Source organism: Bufo bufo, chromosome 1 (assembly GCF_905171765.1).
Source record: "Bufo bufo chromosome 1, aBufBuf1.1, whole genome shotgun sequence".
NCBI classification, from domain to species: domain Eukaryota; kingdom Metazoa; phylum Chordata; class Amphibia; order Anura; family Bufonidae; genus Bufo; species Bufo bufo.
The window spans coordinates 582,527,027-582,547,057 of NC_053389.1; the positions used below are offsets into that span (position 1 = coordinate 582,527,027).

General features: G+C 49.0%; 1 protein-coding gene and 1 long non-coding RNA gene across 2 annotated transcripts in view; one reads left to right on the top strand and one right to left on the bottom strand.

Annotated features, from left to right (window-relative positions):
- ANKRD16 (ankyrin repeat domain 16) overlaps positions 1 to 18,373 on the top strand; it is a 29,743-nt gene extending 11,370 nt beyond the window's left edge. Inside the window, exons 4-7 of the mRNA XM_040413363.1 lie at positions 1,254 to 1,362; positions 2,253 to 2,414; positions 10,155 to 10,233; positions 17,857 to 18,373. Of these exons, the coding sequence (XP_040269297.1) occupies positions 1,254 to 1,362; positions 2,253 to 2,414; positions 10,155 to 10,233; positions 17,857 to 18,029 (523 nt within the window). The 3' untranslated portion in view covers positions 18,030 to 18,373. The remainder of the gene's footprint in view (positions 1 to 1,253; positions 1,363 to 2,252; positions 2,415 to 10,154; positions 10,234 to 17,856) is intronic.
- Positions 18,374 to 18,460: 87 nt separating this feature from the next.
- LOC120984447 lies at positions 18,461 to 19,690 on the bottom strand. Its single transcript, XR_005775266.1, has 2 exons — positions 19,307 to 19,690; positions 18,461 to 18,663 (listed from the first exon to the last, which is right to left on the bottom strand). It is a non-coding gene; the product is annotated as an uncharacterized LOC120984447 (long non-coding RNA).
- Between the last annotated feature and the right edge of the window lie 341 nt (positions 19,691 to 20,031).

A 20,031-nucleotide genomic window follows, 5' to 3' on the forward strand; every position in this document is an offset into this window, starting at 1 on the left:
TTCCGCATCTCCGGATTTGCGGACCCTTTGAAGTGAATGGGTCCGCATCCGGGATGCGGAATGGCCACGGAACGGTGCCTGTGTATTGCGGATCCGCAAAAGCGGTCCGCAATACAGCAACGGGCAGCACACGTTCGTGTGAATGAGCCCTAACTTAGGCACATGCCCGACAGCGTATAACTGCCTTAGGCCTCAAGCACAGGAATGTATTTTGTTTCTGTGTCCGTTACGTTTTTTTTTGAGGATAGAATGCGGACCCAACTATTTCAATGGGTCCGCAAAAAATATGCTATCCGCATCTGCATGTTCGTTCCGTAGCCCCGCAAAAAAAAATAGAACATGTCCTATTCTTGTCAGTTTTAGGCATTGTTACAATGGGTCCGCAAAAAAAAAGGATGGCACACAGATGTCATCCGTTTTTTTTTTTGCGGACCGCAAAACACATACGGTTGTGTGCATGTAGCCTTAAATCTATCCCAGCTCCCTTGCTGGCGCAGATTTAGATAATTTTCTACCCCCACCGATCAGCTGTTAGGAGAGTCCTTGAGCGTTCCAGCCTCTTCCTAGGTCAATGACATCACTGTACATCAGTCAAATGGCCTAGTTGCAGCTCAGCCCCATTCAAGTCAATGGGGCTGAGCTGCAATACCAAGCATGCCACTATATGATGTACGGTGCTGGATGCCCGCGGGGGTGCCAGGACTTAGACCCCCGCTGATGTGATAATGATGACCTATACTGATGATAGGTTATCATTATCTTTTTCAGGATAAAAATCCACAACAAAGTTTGCAAGTAATATGTGGATTTTTGTGCAAAAACACAGAAAATTTATATAAATGCAGAGTGCAGACATTTAACCCATCAGATGCCGTGGTCAAATGTGACCATGGCATCTGGGAGCCCTAAAACCGCGAGACATTTTTTCATCATTTCAATTCCCCAAAAAATAAAAAGTGATCAAAAAAATCATAAACACTCCAAAATGGTATCAATTAAAACTACAGATTGTCCCATAAAAATGGATCCCTTACACAGCTGTTCAGAATAAGTTTCAGTATAGGTACATGTCCACTGTCCTAGACATATGGTGGACTCCAAGAACAGCTATGGCATTAGTCTGCTGGATCTGAGAGTCTGGTCATTGCCAACAATCACTGTATCAAAGAAATGACAATAGAGCGCTACATGAATTCTACTTCATTTCTGTAATAATGTAGTTTAAACCCCCCCCAAAAAATTTTTTTTCTTAGGTGCAACTATGATCCAGATTGTAAGGACAGCTGTGGGGTGACTCCATTCATGGATGCAGTGCAGAATGGACACCTCCAGATTGCTGAGCTACTGATGGAGAAGAAAAAGGTATGTAGCTGAGCACATGAAATAAATACCATATCAGATCATTGAGCCCGGCAGTCACAGGTGCCTTTTTTGATTGCTGAGGCCAGTGATTGGCTGGAGCGGTCATGTGACCTCACCACTTTTCGTTCAGTCACGGATAGGAGTTGTGGCGCTGGAACGGCAGGCTTTTCAGCCTTTTTTTTTTTTTCCTCCTGTAGAGCCCCTTTCTACATGGGATGCAAGCTTTGGAATAATTTTAGCCCTTACTGTGTCGGAACTCGGTTTCGTTAATTGAGCGTCAGGAGTCCGATGTGTTGATGAGGTGCATTGCTGACGCCACGTTCTCACTGCCTATGAGTTCTCCCCATAGAGCTGATGGAGGGAAATGGCGCAATCCATGCATCTCATTATACGTCAGACTTCTACTCGCCATTGTAAAACACCAGATGAATGAAACTGCATTCTAACACAGGAAAGACTAAAATCATTCAACACTTACACCCCTACACTCAGTGTCTAGAGCTATTAAACCTGGTCCTCAGATTAGGCACCATTTTTATGCTGTTGCATCTTACGACAGTGGTCCTCAACTCCAGTCCTCAGGGCTCACCTACCAGGATTTCCTTAGTATTGGGCAGCTGATATAATTAGTGTCCATCCATCAGGATTTACCACAGGTATGCATTCTGTGGGATACTCCTAAATCCTGACCGGCAAGTGCGCCCTGAGGACTGGAGTTGGGGAACCCTGTCTTACGATACTGAATCCAACAGGTTTAGACTTCGGTGGGTTCCAGCACGACCACTTTCACGATCAGTATTGGTACATTGCGAATAAACCTTGCCGTGCAGCCCAGACCTAATACAGATGAATATGCACTACATTTGTCTTCATTTCCATCCGTCGACTAGGTCTGCTATACAGCTGTGGATAAAATGGGAGCCGGGGCACTGCATCGGGCTGCAGTTACAGGACAAGACAAATCCCTCCAGTACCTGGTATCTCACCTTGGTCTGAATGTGAATGAAACAGCAACTTCTATGAAGCTGAGCCCACTGCACTATGCTGCCAAGGTCAGGCGTCCAAACCAATGTACCGTCTGCAGCATGAGAAGGGATGTCCTATCTGGTCAACCACCGTCTCTCTATTAGCCCTAGTGGAGAGCGGCTGGTAGACTCTTGACGATGTGATGCATCTTACCAATTCAGAAGGACAGCATATGCATTACTACGACGCATGTGGGGAAGCCTTCAGCTTCCCGTTGTGATGAGAGTTGATCTCTGGGGTTTCTTCAGCCTGGCCTGATGGTAGGCTGTTTTTAAAAATTGATTGTCCAGACAGTACAACTCCATTATACAGAGAAGAGATTTACATGCTTTGGATACCTTTTTGAGCCATTTTTTTAAATTTATTTATGTATTTTGGGCGAAAAAAGTGTTTTTGTAATAGGTTTTTATTAAATATAAAACTTTGTTTGGCTTCTGCAGCGTCTATGTTTTACAGAACCAATGCGGTTCACAGTGAAATCTGTCAGACAGCTTGTTCTCCAGGCGCCTCTTTCCTAAACAGTTTTCTAAGGCTACTTTCACATCTGAGCTTTCTCTTTCCGCTTTTGAGATCTGTCATAGGATCTCAATAGCGGGGGGAAAACGCTTTTTGTCCCCATTCATTGTCAATGGGGACAAAACTGAAAGAAACGGAATGCACCAGAATGCATTCCATTCCTTTTGGTTTTCTCCCCATCGCGGACAGAATAACACTGCAATCAGCGTTTTTCTGTCCGCGATGTGGTCCGGAGCAAGACGGATCTGCCATGACACACAATGTAAGTCAATGGGAACAGATCCGTTTTCTCTGACACAATAGAAAACGGATCCGTCCCCCATTGACTTTCAGTGGTGTTCATGAAGGATCCGTCATGACTATGTTAAAGATAATACAACCGGATCTGTTCAAAACGGATGCAGCTGGTTGTATTATAATGACAGAAGCATTTTCTCGCCCATATTCCTTGGGGGACACAGGAAACCATGGGTATAGCTCTGCTCCCTAGGAGGCGTGACACTAAGTGAAAGCTGTAAGCCCCTCCTCCATCAGCTATACCCTTCAGCCTGGAGAAGAGACTGCCAGTTTTTGCTCAGTGTCCAAGGAGGCAAGACACCCCCTGCTTATGCAAGGTTGTTTTCCTATAATTTTTTATTTTTTGCGTTATTTGTTGTTTTAATTCGATTTTTTTCTACTTACAGGGACAACAGAGGCGCATTAGACCCCTCTGTTTCTCCCGGGGTTGAGTTGCGCCAGTGCCGGTAATTCCGCACTGCCGCCTCCCCCACAGAAGACAAGGTGGACCAGGGCAGCCTCGCTCCCCTGCGTCCCGCCAGCTCAGGGTCGCCCGCACGCCAAGTCCCTCCCCCGGCTTCCTGCCACTGCGGTGCCAGGAGCTGAAGGGGCGACCCCGCTGGATGGATTGAGGGCGAAGACAGCGTATGGTGAGAGTGGCTGCTCCAGCCTCCCCTTCCTCCCTCCCACCGCTGCTACATCCCCCATGGCCACTGCTAACATATCCCCCCATGGGCATATCGGGACCGGTAACTTTACCGGACATCATTTGGGGGGGACTTTGTCTTGGGCAAGTCCTTGACACGGACGCTGCCTTCAGGGGACGGCTGTAGGCAAGGAGGCCGTCTGCCACATCCAGGCGCGGCGGGGGCCGCTTACTTGGCGCGAACGGCGCCATTTCATCTTGGCCGGCACTTCATCCACCTTGGGGGCTAAAATCATTTTGCCGCGCGCGCGCGGCTCTGCTTCTCCTTCAGCGCGGCAGAGGGGGGCGGAGCTTTCTACATGCGCTCCGCTACTTCCGGTTTCGTCGGGCTCCACATCTCATAGTGCTGCGTGGAATCCTCTCTGCCGTCCGATTCTGAAGCCATTCATCTCCGTGCTGCTGCTTCTCCTCCACAGCCTCCTTCAGTCTGTTCCCCTTGCTGCTGCCGCTTGCATCATCCGGGTCTGGTAGGACTGTTAACCCCCTCCGTGCCAGTACTGTTGCTTGGGTGTAATCCCCGTTCCGTTTTTTCTCTGGGGTCTCCCACTTTAAGTGCAACATCTTTTTTCCACCATGTCAGACCCTTCTGCAGCCGCCAAGCCTTGGTACCATGCCTGTACTGCTTGTAGGGAACCCTTTCCCCGGGGGCAGTCTGATCCGCACTGTACTGCATGCCGAGCTCCACCGCAGCCTCAGTCGCCCGCTGTGTCGCTCCCTGCTTCCTCTGACCCGCCTGATTGGGCTAGATCCCTGTCCCAGGCCGTGGAAAGCCTCACTCATGTCGTGGGCCGCCTAATAGACAGGCCGCCTACCCCGCAAGACGCCACTCTTACTGTCGCGCCCTCCGGGTCCACTGCTTCTGCCGCTGCAGCGGGTTCACTCTCTCTTAGTGACCCCTCCCGAGCTAGGCACTCTCAGAAGCGTCTTAGAGTAGAGCGAGCCTCCTCCTCAGATGCCTCCCTCTCCCCGCCACGCGTGCGCACTCAGACGGGCCTCTCCTCTACAAAGGATTCGCTCTCTGAAGGTGAATTGGCGGTTTCAGATTTGGAAATGGACTCGGCCCTGCCGTCCAAACTAGCCTTAGCGATGGGTCAACTCATCTCTGATATTCGTGACACCTTTAAGGTGCAAGATGACCCCCCTAGCTCTGACGCAGCTAGCGTCTCCTTTATCAGACCCAGGCAGGCCTCAAAAGTCTTTCCAATCCACTCTGATTTCTCCTCCGTGGTGTCTAAGGCTTGGGCTCGCCCGGACGCCCGTTTTGTCAACCCCAAGAAGCTGGACATTTGCTATCCTTTTCCAGCCGATGTCGTGGCCACCTGGTCGTCCCCACCCAAGGTGGACCCCCCTTTGGCCCGTCTGTCAAAGAACACGGCCATCCCTGTTCCCGACGGGTCCTCTCTTCAGTCAGCGGAGGACCGTCGCATGGAGACCCTTTCCAAGGGCATTTTTGCTGCCTCCGGTTCTGCTCTCAGACCGGTTTTTGCCTCTGCTTGGGCAGGTAAAGCAATCTCTGCTTGGGGTGCGCAGCTGGAACAGGAGTTGGACTCGGACGTCCCCATCCAGGACCTACGTTCCTTGGCCCAGCTTATTATTCGGGCCGGGAATTTTGTTTGTGAGGCCTCCCTTGATGCGGGAGCCCTTATTGCACGCTCCTCCGCCCTGGCAGTTTCCGTCAGGAGGGAGCTCTGGCTGAAGGTTTGGAAAGCGGACGCTGCCTCCAAACGTTCCTTGGCGGGGCTACCGTTTGCGGGTTCCCGCCTTTTCGGGGTCCGCCTAGACGAGCTTATTTCGGAGGCCACGGGTGGTAAAAGCACCCATCTTCCTCAACCCCAAGCCAGGGGCGCCCCCCGCGGACGCCCTGGTGCGTCTCGTTTTCGGTCCTCCCGCAGGACCTCTGGGGCTCCCCCCACAGCTGCCGCTTCGGCTCCTCCCCAGGATAAGCGTAGGAAGCCGTTTTTTTCGGGCGCAGCCCTCCTGGCGCAGGCCGCAGGCTGCCCGCACACCCGCAGCAAAGCAGTCCTCTGCCTGAAGGCGCGCCCCCACCCACCCGGGTGGGGGGCCGGCTCCTCCTTTTCAGGGACGTCTGGATGGCTCACGTCTCCGACGCCTGGGCTCTCGAAATTGTGTCCTCCGGATACAAAATCGAATTTGCGTCCTTCCCTCCAGATCGGTTCTTTCGCTCCCGCCCGCCGCGGGACCCGAAAAGCGCGGCTGCGTTCTCCGCGGCTGTTCAAGCCTTACTGGACAGGGGGGTGATTACCCCCGTTCCTCTAGAGGAAAGGTTCCAAGGGTTCTACTCGAACCTCTTTGTAGTTCCCAAGAAGGGAGGTTCGGTGCGGCCCATTTTGGACCTCAAAAAGCTCAACCGTTTTCTCCTCCTTCGACGGTTTCGGATGGAGTCCCTCCGTTCCGCGGTGGCTTCCCTGGAGCAGGGAGATTTCATGTCTTCCATCGATATACAGGATGCCTACCTCCATGTTCCGGTAGCCCGGTGTCACCATCGCTTCCTCCGATTCGCCGTGGGGGACCTCCACTTCCAATTTGTCGCCCTTCCCTTTGGGCTGGCAACAGCCCCCCGGGTGTTCACCAAGGTCCTGGCCCCGGTTCTGGCCTTACTCCGTTCCAGGGGTGTTTTTCTGCTACCGTACTTGGACGATATCCTCATCAAGGCTCCGTCCCTTTCTCAAGCGGTTGCCAGTGTGGATCTCACTCTAGAGACTCTGGCGAGGTTCGGTTGGGTCATCAACTTCCCCAAGTCCTCCCTTCCCCCCTCCAGACAACTGGTCTTCCTGGGAATGCTTTTAGACACGGGAGCGGCGGAGGTACGTCTTCCCTCGGAAAAACGACTGATCCTCCGTCGGGCGGTTCGGGGTCTCCTTCTCCACCGTCGACCGTCCTTCCGCTTCTGCATGCGGGTCTTGGGGCAGATGGTTGCCTGCTTCGAGGCGATCCCATTTGCGCAGTTTCACTCCCGCCCTCTCCAACGGGCGATCCTCTCCTCCTGGGACAAATCGCCGGAGTCTCTGGATCATCCCTTCCATCTATCGCCTCCGGTGCGGTCATCTCTCCGCTGGTGGTTACAGTCCCCTCTTCTGGGCAGGTCCTTTCTGCCACTCAACTGGTTGGTGGTTACAACCGATGCCAGTCTCTTGGGCTGGGGAGGCGTGTTTCCTCCCCGATCCGTCCAGGGCATTTGGTCTCCATCGGAGTCCAAACTCTCGATCAATGTCCTGGAGCTGAGAGCGGCCCTTCTGTCTCTACGACACTGGACTCATCTGCTGAAGGGTCATCCAGTTCGTGTGCAATCGGACAACGCCACGGCCGTGGCGTACATAAACCACCAGGGGGGCACTCGCAGCGCTGCAGCAATGCGAGAGGTCACCAGCATTCTCCGTTGGGCGGAAGCCCACGTCCCGGCCCTATCTGCAATTTTTATTCCAGGGGTGGACAATTGGGCGGCGGACTTCCTCAGTCGCACCACCGTCGACCCCGGCGAGTGGTCTCTTCACCCGGAGGTGTTCGAGGCCATTTGCCTTCGTTGGGGCATACCGGACGTGGACCTCATGGCCTCCAAATTCAATCACAAGGTCCCCGCCTATCTGTCCAGGGCCAGGGATCCGGGAGCTTGCGGAGCCGACGCCCTCGTTCTTCCTTGGCGAGGCTTCGCGCGCCCATACATATTCCCTTTCATCCCACTCCTGCCCAAGGTCCTTCGGAAGATCGCGGCGGAAGGCGTCTCGGTGATTCTGGTCGCTCCGGACTGGCCCCGCCGGTCTTGGTATGCCGACCTCATGCTGCTCCTGGCAGACGCGCCCTGGCCGCTGCCCGCCAGGGAAGATCTTCTCTCTCAGGGACCGATCTTCCACCCGCGTTTAAGGTCCCTACGTTTGACGGCGTGGTTGTTGAGACCACCGTCCTGACACGTAGGGGTTTTTCTGCGGACGTCGTCCGCACCATGATCCGCGCCCGTAAGCCGTCCTCTTCTAGGATCAATTATAGGAGCTGGAGGACCTTTTTGGGGTTCTGTGCCGATCTGGGGATTCCTCCGCTCCGCTTTTCTCTCCCCACCGTTTTGTCCTTCCTGCAGAGCGGACTTGCCCAAGGTCTGGGCCTTAGTTCTTTGAAGGGTCAGGTGTCTGCGCTGTCCATTTTGTTTCAGCGCCCACTGGCCCCCCTTGGTCCTGTCAAGACCTTCCTTCAGGGCGTGGCTCACGCGGTTCCCCCGTACCGCCCTCCGGTACCGCCCTGGGACCTGAACCTGGTTCTCTCAGCGCTCCAGGCTTCTCCTTTCGAGCCTCTGCGGACGGTTTCCTTGCGACTTCTGTCCTGCAAGGTTATTTTCCTTGTAGCCGTCACCTCTCTTCGGAGGGTGTCCGAATTGGCTGCACTCTCCTGTCTGGAACCTTTCCTAGTGTTCCACCAGGACAAGGTGGTTCTTCGTCCGGTCCCTTCCTTCCTTCCTAAGGTGGTCTCCGCCTTTCATCTGAACGAGGACATCGTTCTCCCCTCTTTGTGTCCTTCCCCTTCCCACCCGCGGGAGAGGAAGCTTCATCGCCTGGACGTTGTCAGGGCGCTCAAGGTTTACCTGGAGGTAACCAGCTCTTTCAGGCATACTGACTCGCTCTTTGTGGTTCCGGAGGGGTCGCGCAGAGGGATGGCGGCATCCAAAGTTGCTATCGCCCGTTTTGTCAAGATGGCTGTTACTGAGGCTTATCTCGCCAAGGGCAAGGTTCCGCCCCTTGGTGTTACCGCTCACTCCACTAGAGCGGTCGGGGCTTCCTGGGCTCAGAGGAATCGGGCTTCTACGGAGCAGATTTGCAAGGCGGCCACTTGGTCCTCCTTGCACACCTTCACCAAGTTCTACAGGGTGCATACTCATGCGTCGGCTGACGCTGCTTTAGGCCGTCTGGTGTTGCAGGCGGCAGTTGATTGATGCCTCTGGTGTTGGTCTAGTTTGTTCTGGTCCCTCCCTTCTGGGACTGCTCTGGAACGTCCCATGGTTTCCTGTGTCCCCCAAGGAATATGGGCGAGAAAAGGAGACTTTTGTATTACTTCCTAGTAAAGTCTCTTTCTCGCTCTTCCTTGGGGGACACAGCACCCGCCCTTCATTTGGGTTACAGTTGTGGTTCCGGCTTGGTTGCCCCCGTTGGGGCTCGACAGTTCTTTTTCCGGTTGGTGGTTATCTTTCACTACTTGGACACGCAACTGGCAGTCTCTTCTCCAGGCTGAAGGGTATAGCTGATGGAGGAGGGGCTTACAGCTTTCACTTAGTGTCACGCCTCCTAGGGAGCAGAGCTATACCCATGGTTTCCTGTGTCCCCCAAGGAAGAGCGAGAAAGAGACTTTACTGGTAAGTAATACAAAAGTCTCCTTTTTGCTGATCCATGATGGATCCAGCAAAGACGCTGGTGTGAAAGTAGCCTAAGCTGAATTATGATTACATCAGCATTTCATTTTGATGTGGCTGTAAATCAAGTTAGAAGATCGTTCAGGAGAGGTCCAAATAAAGAATAAAAAAATGGCTTCAAATGTGTCCGGTGCCTTCTTAAACAGCTGATCAGCGGGGGTACCGGGTGTCGGATACCTACCTATCAGATACTGATGACCTATCCAGAGGATAGGTCATCAGTTAAAAAATCTCAGAAAACCTTTGAAAAAGGGTTGATTCATCTGGATATTTTTGTCATATCTAGAGGTGTGGATGCCACTTCTGGCACCTGCTTCTACCTCTAGAACAAGTCCCTGTCTCTTGCTGTCGGAGAGATGGCTCTGTGTGCGTCATTCTTTCCATTCACTTCTGTGGGACTTCAGAATATAGCCAAAACACTTACTCACTTATTTTTGGATATTCAGTGGAAGTGAATGGATAGAGATGCACGGCCACCTCCTCCGACAGCACAAGACAGGGCCCCGTTCTAGAGATAGGTGTGTTCTCACTTTTATCGCATATCCTGTGGATATCCACATGGGACAACCCCTTGAACTTTACAGTAGTTCAATAGTTTTTTTTTCCCCTGAATTAAGCTGCTTATAGATGGAAAGATTTGATCTGATCGGGTTCCAATCTTTTTACTGTTGTGGTGCAGATTGGTAAAGTAGTTATTCCAACCATTGTATTTTAACGTTCTCAGTCATGTACATTGTTGCAGATATCATTTCTCTTCAGTCTGGAACTGATTGATCTAGTACAGTAGACATAATGAATGTCTTTAGCAATTATCTTTTTCAATCATCTCAACCTATTGTTCATGTTCTGTTATCGCAGGAAGGACATGTTCATTCTCTGTCAACCCTGTTATCCCTTGGTGCTGATCTAAAGAGCCAAGACTCAAAAGGAAGATCAGGTAACAATTGAATGATAAATTCAATAATATATATCAACACTTCATATATTTATCGACACTATTGAGTCATATGAATATAGTGTTGATCATATCTACCACAATATGTGACTGTAATGTTGTATATTATTGCTACATTGTTCTTATAAATTTTATTACTTGTATTTTATGGGGATATAATAAATATTTTCTGCACATGTCAATTTGGTTGCCAAGTGTATGAGTGCTCGCTCATTACTCTATTACTACATTTGCCTTTAAGAGAGGGTGGGGTGATTCCCTCTATATGAGCTTGCAGCACCATACCTTAACTACTTGCTAGTGAGCCACCACAACCTACCACTAACAATTGAATGACTTTTCTCTTGTGCCAATCTAGCATGTTGTGCACATTGAAACAGTAATTCAGTCATCAGTCCGTCCGTATTCAATAATCTTCTTTGGCAGTCATTAAAGGGGTTGTCCATGGCTGCGTTCTTCCAGAAACGGCACCACACCTGTCCATGAGTTGTCTGGTATTGCTTCTCAGATCTATTGAAGGGAGTCTGTTGGCGTTAGGATGTCCCCTATAAGAGCTAGAACTGAAAGGCTGCAATGTCCGATCACGGAGGGTTACAGAAACCAGACCTGTGGATTTCAGCTGATCGCTGGCTCAGTTTCCATTTACAAAGTCCCTTTAATCACTGTATATTGCAATGTTACGTCAGACTGAGCACAAGTCTTCCTCCCGTCCTAATGGTTGTCTGCAGCATATGAGTGTCACGAAAAAGGTATCGGCCCAAGGCCCAAACAGTTCAGCTCCAGCATTATGTAGACTCCATACAATTCTAGAAAACTTTTACAAAAATACTCCAGCTCACCTTAGATTCGGTGCACAGAAGGAATCAGGCGAAATCCAAGAAACGATAATAAAGTAAATTCCAGCACCTTTATAAAATCTGACTGCGCTTTATTTGAATTAGTATCAAATAACTTACAAAGACATAATCCTCCAGCAAAGCTTCAGTTGACGCGTTTCGAACACAGGTGTGTACTTAATGGTAGCTATTTTATAAAGATAGTGGTAGGTTGTGGTGGCTCACTAGCAAGTAGTTAAGGTATGGTGCTGCAAGCTCATATAGAGGGAATCACCCCACCCTCTCTTAAAGGCAAATGTAGTAATAGAGTAATGAACGAGCACTCATACACTTGGCAACCAGATTGACATATGCAGAAAATATTTATTATATCCCCATAAAATACAAGTAATAAAATTTATAAGAACAATGTAGCAATAATATACAACATTACAATGACATATATTGTGGTAGATATGATCAACACTATATTCATATAACTCAATAGTGTCGATAAATTCAATAATATATATCACACCAAGAAACTTCAAGTATATGCTGTTATTTGGGAAAGAGGGGGTATTATCTTCTAGCGCTCTATCCCAATTTGGGAAACTGAATGTCACTGAAAATGTTGTACAGTAGGTGTTTCTGACATTGTGTTTTTAGCACTACAGCGTCGCGCTGATACTCGGCGACATGGTGCCGAGATCTCGCACTCACTGGGATAGTGACAGCACATCCCAGCAAGCGCGTCATAGAAGCGACGGGAGATCCGACTTGGATTCCCGCCAATTCTACACGTGTGCGGCGTTTGTTATGAATCCTGAGGGGGAAGTCCCCGCCGGATTTTAAATAAAAATCCGGCCTGGGTCCCGCCCTCAGGAGCATACCGGGCCCTTAGGTCTGTTATGGGTTGTAAGGAGAGCCCCCCCCTACGCCGAAAAAAACGGCGTAGGGGGTCCCCCTACAATCCATACCAGACCCGTATCCAAAGCACGCTACCCGGCCAGCCAGGAAGGGAGTGGGGACGAGCGCGCGCCCCCCCCCCCCCTCCTGAGCCGTACCAGGCTGCATGCCCTCAACATGGGGGGTTGGGTGCTCTGGGGCAGGGGGCGCACTGCGGCCCCCCCACCTCAGAGCACCCTGTCCCCATGTTGATGAGGACAGGGCCCCTTCCCGACAACCCTGGCCGTTGGTTGTCGGGGTATGCGGGCGGGAGGCTTATCGGAATCTGGGAGCCCCCTTTAATAAGGGGGCCCCCAGATACCGGCCCCCCACCCTAAGTGAATGAGTATGGGGTACATCGTACCCCTACCCATTCACCTGCAAGAAAAGTGGTAAAAACACAAATAAACCACACAGTGTATTAAAATATTTTATTTTTCTGCTCCGGAGGCCGCCCCCTGTCTTCTTTATTAGCTCTTTTACCAGGGGGGGGCTCTTCTTCTTCCGATATCCCGACGGGTCTTCTCCGCTATCCGGGGGGTCTTCTCAACTCTCCGGGGTTCTCCTTCTGTCTTCTCCTTCTGTCTTGTTGTCTCCTTCTGTCTTCTGTCTCCGGGGTTCTCCTTCTGTCTTCTCCGCTATCCGGGGGGGTCTTCTCAACTCTCCGGGGTTCTCCTTCTGTCTTCTCCTTCTGTCTTGTTGTCTCCTTCTGTCTTCTGTCTCCGGGGTTCTCCTTCTGTCTTCTCCGCTATCCGGGGGGGTCTTCTCAACTCTCCGGGGTTCTCCTTCTGTCTTCTCCTTCTGTCTTGTTGTCTCCTTCTGTCTTCTGTCTCCGGGGTTCTCCTTCTGTTTTCGCCTCTCTCTGTTGTTGACTCGGCGCACCCCGGTTCTTCGTCTCGCGAGACTCGGCGCACCCCGATTCTTCGTCTCGCGAGACGTCTCGCGAGACGAAGAATCGGGGTGCGCCGAGTCTCGCGAGACGAAGAACCGGGGTGCGCCGAGTCAACAACAGAGAGAGGCGAAAACAGAAGGAGAACCCCGGAGACAGAAGACAGAAGGAGACAACAAGACAGAAGGAGAAGACAGAAGGAGAACCCCGGAGAGTTGAGAAGACCCCCCCGGATAGCGGAGAAGACAGAAGGAGAACCCCGGAGACAGAAGACAGAAGGAGACAACAAGACAGAAGGAGAAGACAGAAGGAGAACCCCGGAGAGTTGAGAAGACCCCCCCGGATAGCGGAGAAGACAGAAGGAGAACCCCGGAGAGTTGAGAAGACCCCCCGGATAGCGGAGAAGACAGAAGGAGAACCCCGGAGAGTTGAGAAGACCCCCCGGATAGCGGAGAAGACCCGTCGGGATATCGGAAGAAGAAGAGCCCCTCCCTGGTAAAAGAGCTAATAAAGAAGACAGGGGGCGGCCTCCGGAGCAGAAAAATAAAATATTTTAATACACTGTGTGGTTTATTTGTGTTTTTACCACTTTTCTTGCAGGTGAATGGGTAGGGGTACGATGTACCCCATACTCATTCACTTAGGGTGGGGGGCCGGTATCTGGGGGCCCCCTTATTAAAGGGGGCTCCCAGATTCCGATAAGCCTCCCGCCCGCATACCCCGACAACCAACGGCCAGGGTTGTCGGGAAGGGGCCCTGTCCTCATCACCATGGGGACAGGGTGCTCTGAGGGGGGGGGGCCGCAGTGCGCCCCCGGCCCCAGAGCACCCAACCCCCCATGTTGAGGGCCTGCAGCCTGGTACGGCTCAGGAGGGGGGGGGGGGGGGGGCGCTCGCTCGTCCCCACTCCCTTCCTTCCTGGCTGGCCGGGTAGCGTGCTTTGGATACGGGTCTGGTATGGATTGTAGGGGGACCCCCTACGCAGTTTTTTTCGGCGTAGGGGGGGCTCTCCTTACAACCCATAACAGACCTAAGGGCCCGGTATGCTCCTGAGGGCGGGACCCAGGCCGGATTTTTATTTAAAATCCGGCGGGGACTTCCCCCTCAGGATTCATAACAAACGCCGCACACGTGTAGAATTGGCGGGAATCCAAGTCGGATCTCCCGTCGCTTCTATGACGGCTCTGTCTCCATCGCGGCAAGCCAGCTCGGCGCTGGCTCCCGCGATGGGGCTCGTATGTGCTCAATCTCGCCGAGAAATACAGCGAGATTGACACAAAATCGGGTTCACCTACTGTAGGTGTATTCACTGGGAGCGCAATATGTTCATAAAGTGTCCACAGGAATCCTGATAATGTGAAAAGTCTCTTATAGCATATCCTTTTAAGCTCGATATGAGCTTTGGATTGGAGAAAACTTTAAATCGATGTTTGGCTTACCGTCTAGCGTCTGCTGTCTCCCTATTGCTTCAATGGAGCTTTAAATATTTGCCGGCTTATTCAGTCGCTCCATACAGCAAGCTGGTTTAAATTTCGCGGGAGTTCCAAAGATCGCAGGAGTTGCCACTCTGTTCCGCAATTTCCTTTGGTGCAGCTTTCGACGATAAGAATAGTTAATCCTTTACTGTAGAGATTTTCTACTGTATGGCCATACAGAAGAAAATCTCTACAGTAAAGGATTAACTATTCTTATCGTCGAAAGCTGCACCAAAGGAAATTGCGGAACAGAGTGGCAACTCCTGCGATCTTTGGAACTCCCGCGAAATTTAAACCAGCTTGCTGTATGGAGCGACTGAATAAGCCGGCAAATATTTAAAGCTCCATTGAAGCAATAGGGAGACAGCAGACGCTAGACGGTAAGCCAAACATCGATTTAAAGTTTTCTCCAATCCAAAGCTCATATCGAGCTTAAAAGGATATGCTATAAGAGACTTTTCACATTATCAGGATTCCTGTGGACACTTTATGAACATATTGCGCTCCCAGTGAATACACCTACAACATTTTCAGTGACATTCAGTTTCCCAAATTGGGATAGAGCGCTAGAAGATAATACCCCCTCTTTCCCAAATAACAGCATATACTTGAAGTTTCTTGGTGTGATATATATTATTGAATTTATCGACACTATTGAGTCATATGAATATAGTGTTGATCATATCTACCACAATATGTGACTGTAATGTTGTATATTATTGCTACATTGTTCTTATAAATTTTATTACTTGTATTTTATGGGGATATAATAAATATTTTCTGCATATGTCAATCTGGTTGCCAAGTGTATGAGTGCTCGCTCATTACTCTATTTTATAAAGATGCTGGAGTTTACTTTATTGTAGAAAACTTTTAGCAGCGACCAGGACTAAGTATCTGTGACAAAGCAGCAAAAAAAAATATTTCCCATGAAGCGGTACTCAACCCATATATGTTATAAAACACACAACCAACAGAAATATATGGATCCACTATGTGTCAAACAATAAAGTAACCACGAATTGTAATCAATAATCAAATAATTAATTATTAACAGATGTATTGTTCACATGATTGACATAGCACAATACATAAAAAACATGATTAAAAATGAACAGGGCTGGTAGTGCATGGTTTATGGGCATATAATAAGGTGCAAGTGCAACAATTGGCCAACATAAAGTGCATTACATGTATAATGGTCAATTTTGAGAAGACTATGAGCACAAGTTAAGTCTGGTCACAAATAAAATGGTACAAATAGAAAGTAGACTTGAATCGGCACGAACCAGCGTTTCCTCCATGGACCAACTGTATGGCGTATGTCTGGATATCCCCATTGTATTCAGTGGATCTGTGTAGAACATGGACCGCATATAACTGTCATTTTGCCTATGGACATTTGTGACCGTCTGGTCCTCACCTGTTTCATGTGATCGACACTCTGATTATCCAACTGACACAGGGTCTTATGTGGACAGGAAGTCATTTTCTATACTAATTCCTATGAGATTTGACTTGCTTATATAGTGCTGACATCTTCTGCAGAACCTTGCAGGCATCATCATCACTTGCTGTCCCCAGTGGAGCTCACAATCTAAATTCCCTATCAGTATGTCTTTTGGGATGTGGGACAAAACTCGAGCAAACACAGGGAGAACAAATTAAAGAGGACCTTTCATGGGTCCAGACATTATGAAATAAGTAGCAGGTTATGTAGGGCATAGTCCATGGATGTAAGATCGCTTACTATTTTTTCTGGGCGCCGCACCGTTCGCCCGCTGTGCCCCTGTTCACCTCTCCCGCCTAGTATGTTAATACTGATCATCGGTTCAGGGAGGAGGAGATGCCAGGGTTTCTCAATGGGCGTCTCCTTCTCCCTGGCTGTGCCGCGATACAATCACAGCGGAGAGCGTCACAGGGAGAAGGTAAGCTTATTTTTCCTCCCTGGCTGTGACGCTCTCCGCTGTGATTGTATCGTGGCACAGCCAGGGAGAAGGAGATGCCCATTGAGAAACAGGGCAGTCTCCTCCACCCTGTACCGATGCTATTCATTAGCATATCAGGCGGGAGAAGAGAACAAGGGCATAGCGGGCGAACGGAGAGGCGCCCAGACAAACTAGTAAGCGATCTTACATCCATGGACTATGCCCTAACCTGCTAGTTATTTCATAATGTCTGGACCCATGAAAGGTCCTCTTTAACTCCAGTTGTTGTCCTTGGGCAGATTCAAACTGAGAACCACATCACCACAAGGCACCAGTGCTAACCACTGAGCCACTGGACAGTGAGTATTATAGGACTGACTTCCTGTCCACACATAAGACACTGTGTGAGTTGGTGAGTCAGTGTGTTGGTCACATGACACATCTGAGGATCAGAAGGGAGAGAAAAACTTACAGCTTTGGCCACCGGTAAAAATATTACCTTCACTACCTTTCTCATAAGCCTTACAATAAAAAATGGTTTTGGGAGTGCTTCTTTAAAGGCTATGTACACCTTTTGGGGACAATTTTTTTTATTTATTATTGCATTATACTTCTTTTGATTACACTGCTGGGGCTCTGATCGGAACTGCCGCTGCACCACCAATGAAGAGGGCGGAGAGGACCCTGTGGCTACTGCCACCAATTATTATAATACTGGGGGGGTTGGTGGGGCGCACTGCGCCACCAATGAAGATAACTAACCTATTAATACAAATACAGGTGGCACCTCAGGGGTTAACTGCCTTGGATCACAGCGCCCTGTCATAGAGGTCGGGTATGTGATTCTGCCGCCGGCACCCGCCTCCTGTATTTGTATTAAACGTTAGTTATCTTCATTGGTGGCGCAGTGGCCACAGCCCCCTCCTCCCCTCTCTTCTCATTGGTGGCCGCAGCGGCACAGCGGGGAGGCAGAGACTCTATATCCCCTGTGCTGCTGAGGAGAACATAGCGTGCGCCATGTTCTCTGATACTAGGCTGCGCAGTAACGCAGCCTAGTATCGCTAAAAGGCAAATCTCGGTATCAAAACGATCCGGATACAAAAGTATCAATTGGGTATCGATAATTTGATACCCGGTGCAACCTTAATTTAGAAATAAGAGTTATTAGTGAAAGTGAAATAATAGTTATTAGTGAAAGTGAAATAAGAGTTATTAGTGAAAGTGAAAGTACCAGTCACACAGTTAGAAAAACACTTAACCCTTTGTGAAATAATGGCTCAATATTTTTAATAAAGGCCAATTGAAAACATGATTTGTAGCCAAAAATAAGTTAAATACAATGATAAAAAAAAATTGCCTCCAAAGGTGTACATAGCCTTTAAATATGGATCAACTGAGCTGTTTTTTGGGCCAAACACTTTGGGGTATTTTTAAAAGACTAGGTAAAAACAGTGGTGTTAGCGTCTGTTTTTGCACTCGTTTTCGTGCATGATTCTCATTGTTTTGGTATCATTTGGATTGTCACAGTTTTGCGGTGTTCTTTCCCTGCAGCTCTTCACATGGCATGTACTGGTCAGCACGCAGGATGTGTTGAGTTTCTCATGAAATCTGGACTCAAAGACACTGCCGATTGCAATGGGACATTTGCTGAACAGCTAGCCAAAAAAGACGACGTCAAGAAAATATTTTCACTTTTTCAAGAACAAGATAAAAATGCTAATTAACCTGGACTGTAAACAGATGTACTTAAAGACTGCATCAACCTATGAACTCTGTAGTTTACATATGGAATGAACCTGTATAAAACGCTGGGTAACACTGTAAGCACGTTGCATTACTTATTTTCTATTGATCCTTTGTTATAGCATTTAAAACACTTCATAATTCTGCAGACTTCAGAGCTGAAATCTCCCAGCAATCCTTGCCCACTTAACCCCTTAGTGAACAGCTTGTTTTGCACCTTAGTAACAAGCAAGTCACATTCCCAGAGCTATAGGGGAGATTTATCAAAGCTGGTATAAAGGAAAACTGGCTTAGTTGCCCATAGCTGATTCCACCTTTCATTTTTCAGAACGCCTTTGGAAGATAGAATCTGATTGGTTTCTAGAGGCAACAGAGCCCGTTTTCCTTTGCACCAGTCTGATAAATCTTCCCCCATAACTTTTTTACTTTTCCATCGATGTAGCTGTAAGAGGGCTTGTATTTTCATGAGACGAGTTGTCGTTTTAATGCACTATTTTGGGGTACACACGACTCATTGATTAACTTTTAAATCTTTTTTTTTTTTGGGAGGGGGAATGAAAAAAAAACAGCAATAATGGAATTTGTCTTTTTACATTTTAAGTTTTGCGACATTCACTTAAAAGGATTCTGTCACCTTGTTTTCGGTTATAGATCTGCGGACATGCACGGCTAGATCGCCGCTAGCATGTCCGCAATATACTGGTCCCACAGGGCTGTGTCCTTTTTTTTTATTAAAGATTTTAGAGATATGTAAATGAGTCTTGTAAGGTGCCCAAGGGGCTGCACTAACCTTCCTGGAGCCCAGCCACGCCCGCCTGTGAAGGAGCCCAGCACCGCCTGCATCCTCCAAATCTCCTCCTTTCTTCACAGTTAGATTGCCGTAATCTCGTGATTCGCGAGCTTGCGCATTCGCAGTTCCTTCCCTGATGTCAGCACAGGGAAGGAACACTATACCAGCACTGCGCATGCGCAAGCTCGCGCATCGCGAGATTACGGCAATCTAACTGTGAAGAAAGGAGGAGATTCGGAGGATGCAGGCGGTGCTGGGCTCCTTCACAGGGGGGCGTGGCTGGGCACCAGGAAGGTTAGTACAGCCCCTTGGGCACCTTACAAGGCTCATTTACATATCTCTAAAATCATTTTTTAAACAAAATAAAAGGACACAGCCCTACAGGACCGGTATATTGCAGACATGCTAGCGGCGATCTAGCCGTGCATGTCCGCAGTTCTATAACCGAAAACAAGGTGGCAGAATCACTTTAACCCCTTTGCTATGGCGCTGGAGCGATGGATAAACATGCCGCCCGCTCACACTCACAACGGGCACAATGGCCGGCGGGTCTTCTCTGTTTCTAACAGCAGAGACCCGCGGCTAATGACCACGACCAGCAATAATGCTGACCGCGGTTATTAAAGCCTTTTAGATGCTGTGATCAAGTGTGATCACGGCATCTAAAGGGCGAAAAACTTGGAAGCTCGTGCTTCCGGGCTTCTTACCACCACCCTCTGCAGCCAATGAGGGTGCCAGTAATTGGTTTTAATATGCTGGGTCTCTCTGAAGAGACCCAGGGTATTAAAGCTGCAATTCTTATTTTGGCCAGCACGTGGCAGGCCAACATAAGAAATGAGCAATTCTAGTACCAATATGAATATATAATAAACATAATGGTACAGAATAAGAAAAAAAAAAATACACAGTTTTATAGCCTCAAACACAAGCTACAAAACCATAAAAAAGTGTGGAAAAAAATGTTAAATATATAAAAAAGTATAAAAGTTTAAATCACCCACATTCCATAGAATAAAATTAAAAAAAAATGTAAACATCCTGGGCATCACCACGTCTGAAAACGTCCATACTATTAAAATATAAAAATATTTTTTCAATACTGCGAATGGCGTAACGGAAAAAAGGGTCAAAATGGCTGATTCACCATATTTTCATCACTTCTCTTACCCCAAAAAATTTTAGGGAACACTGTG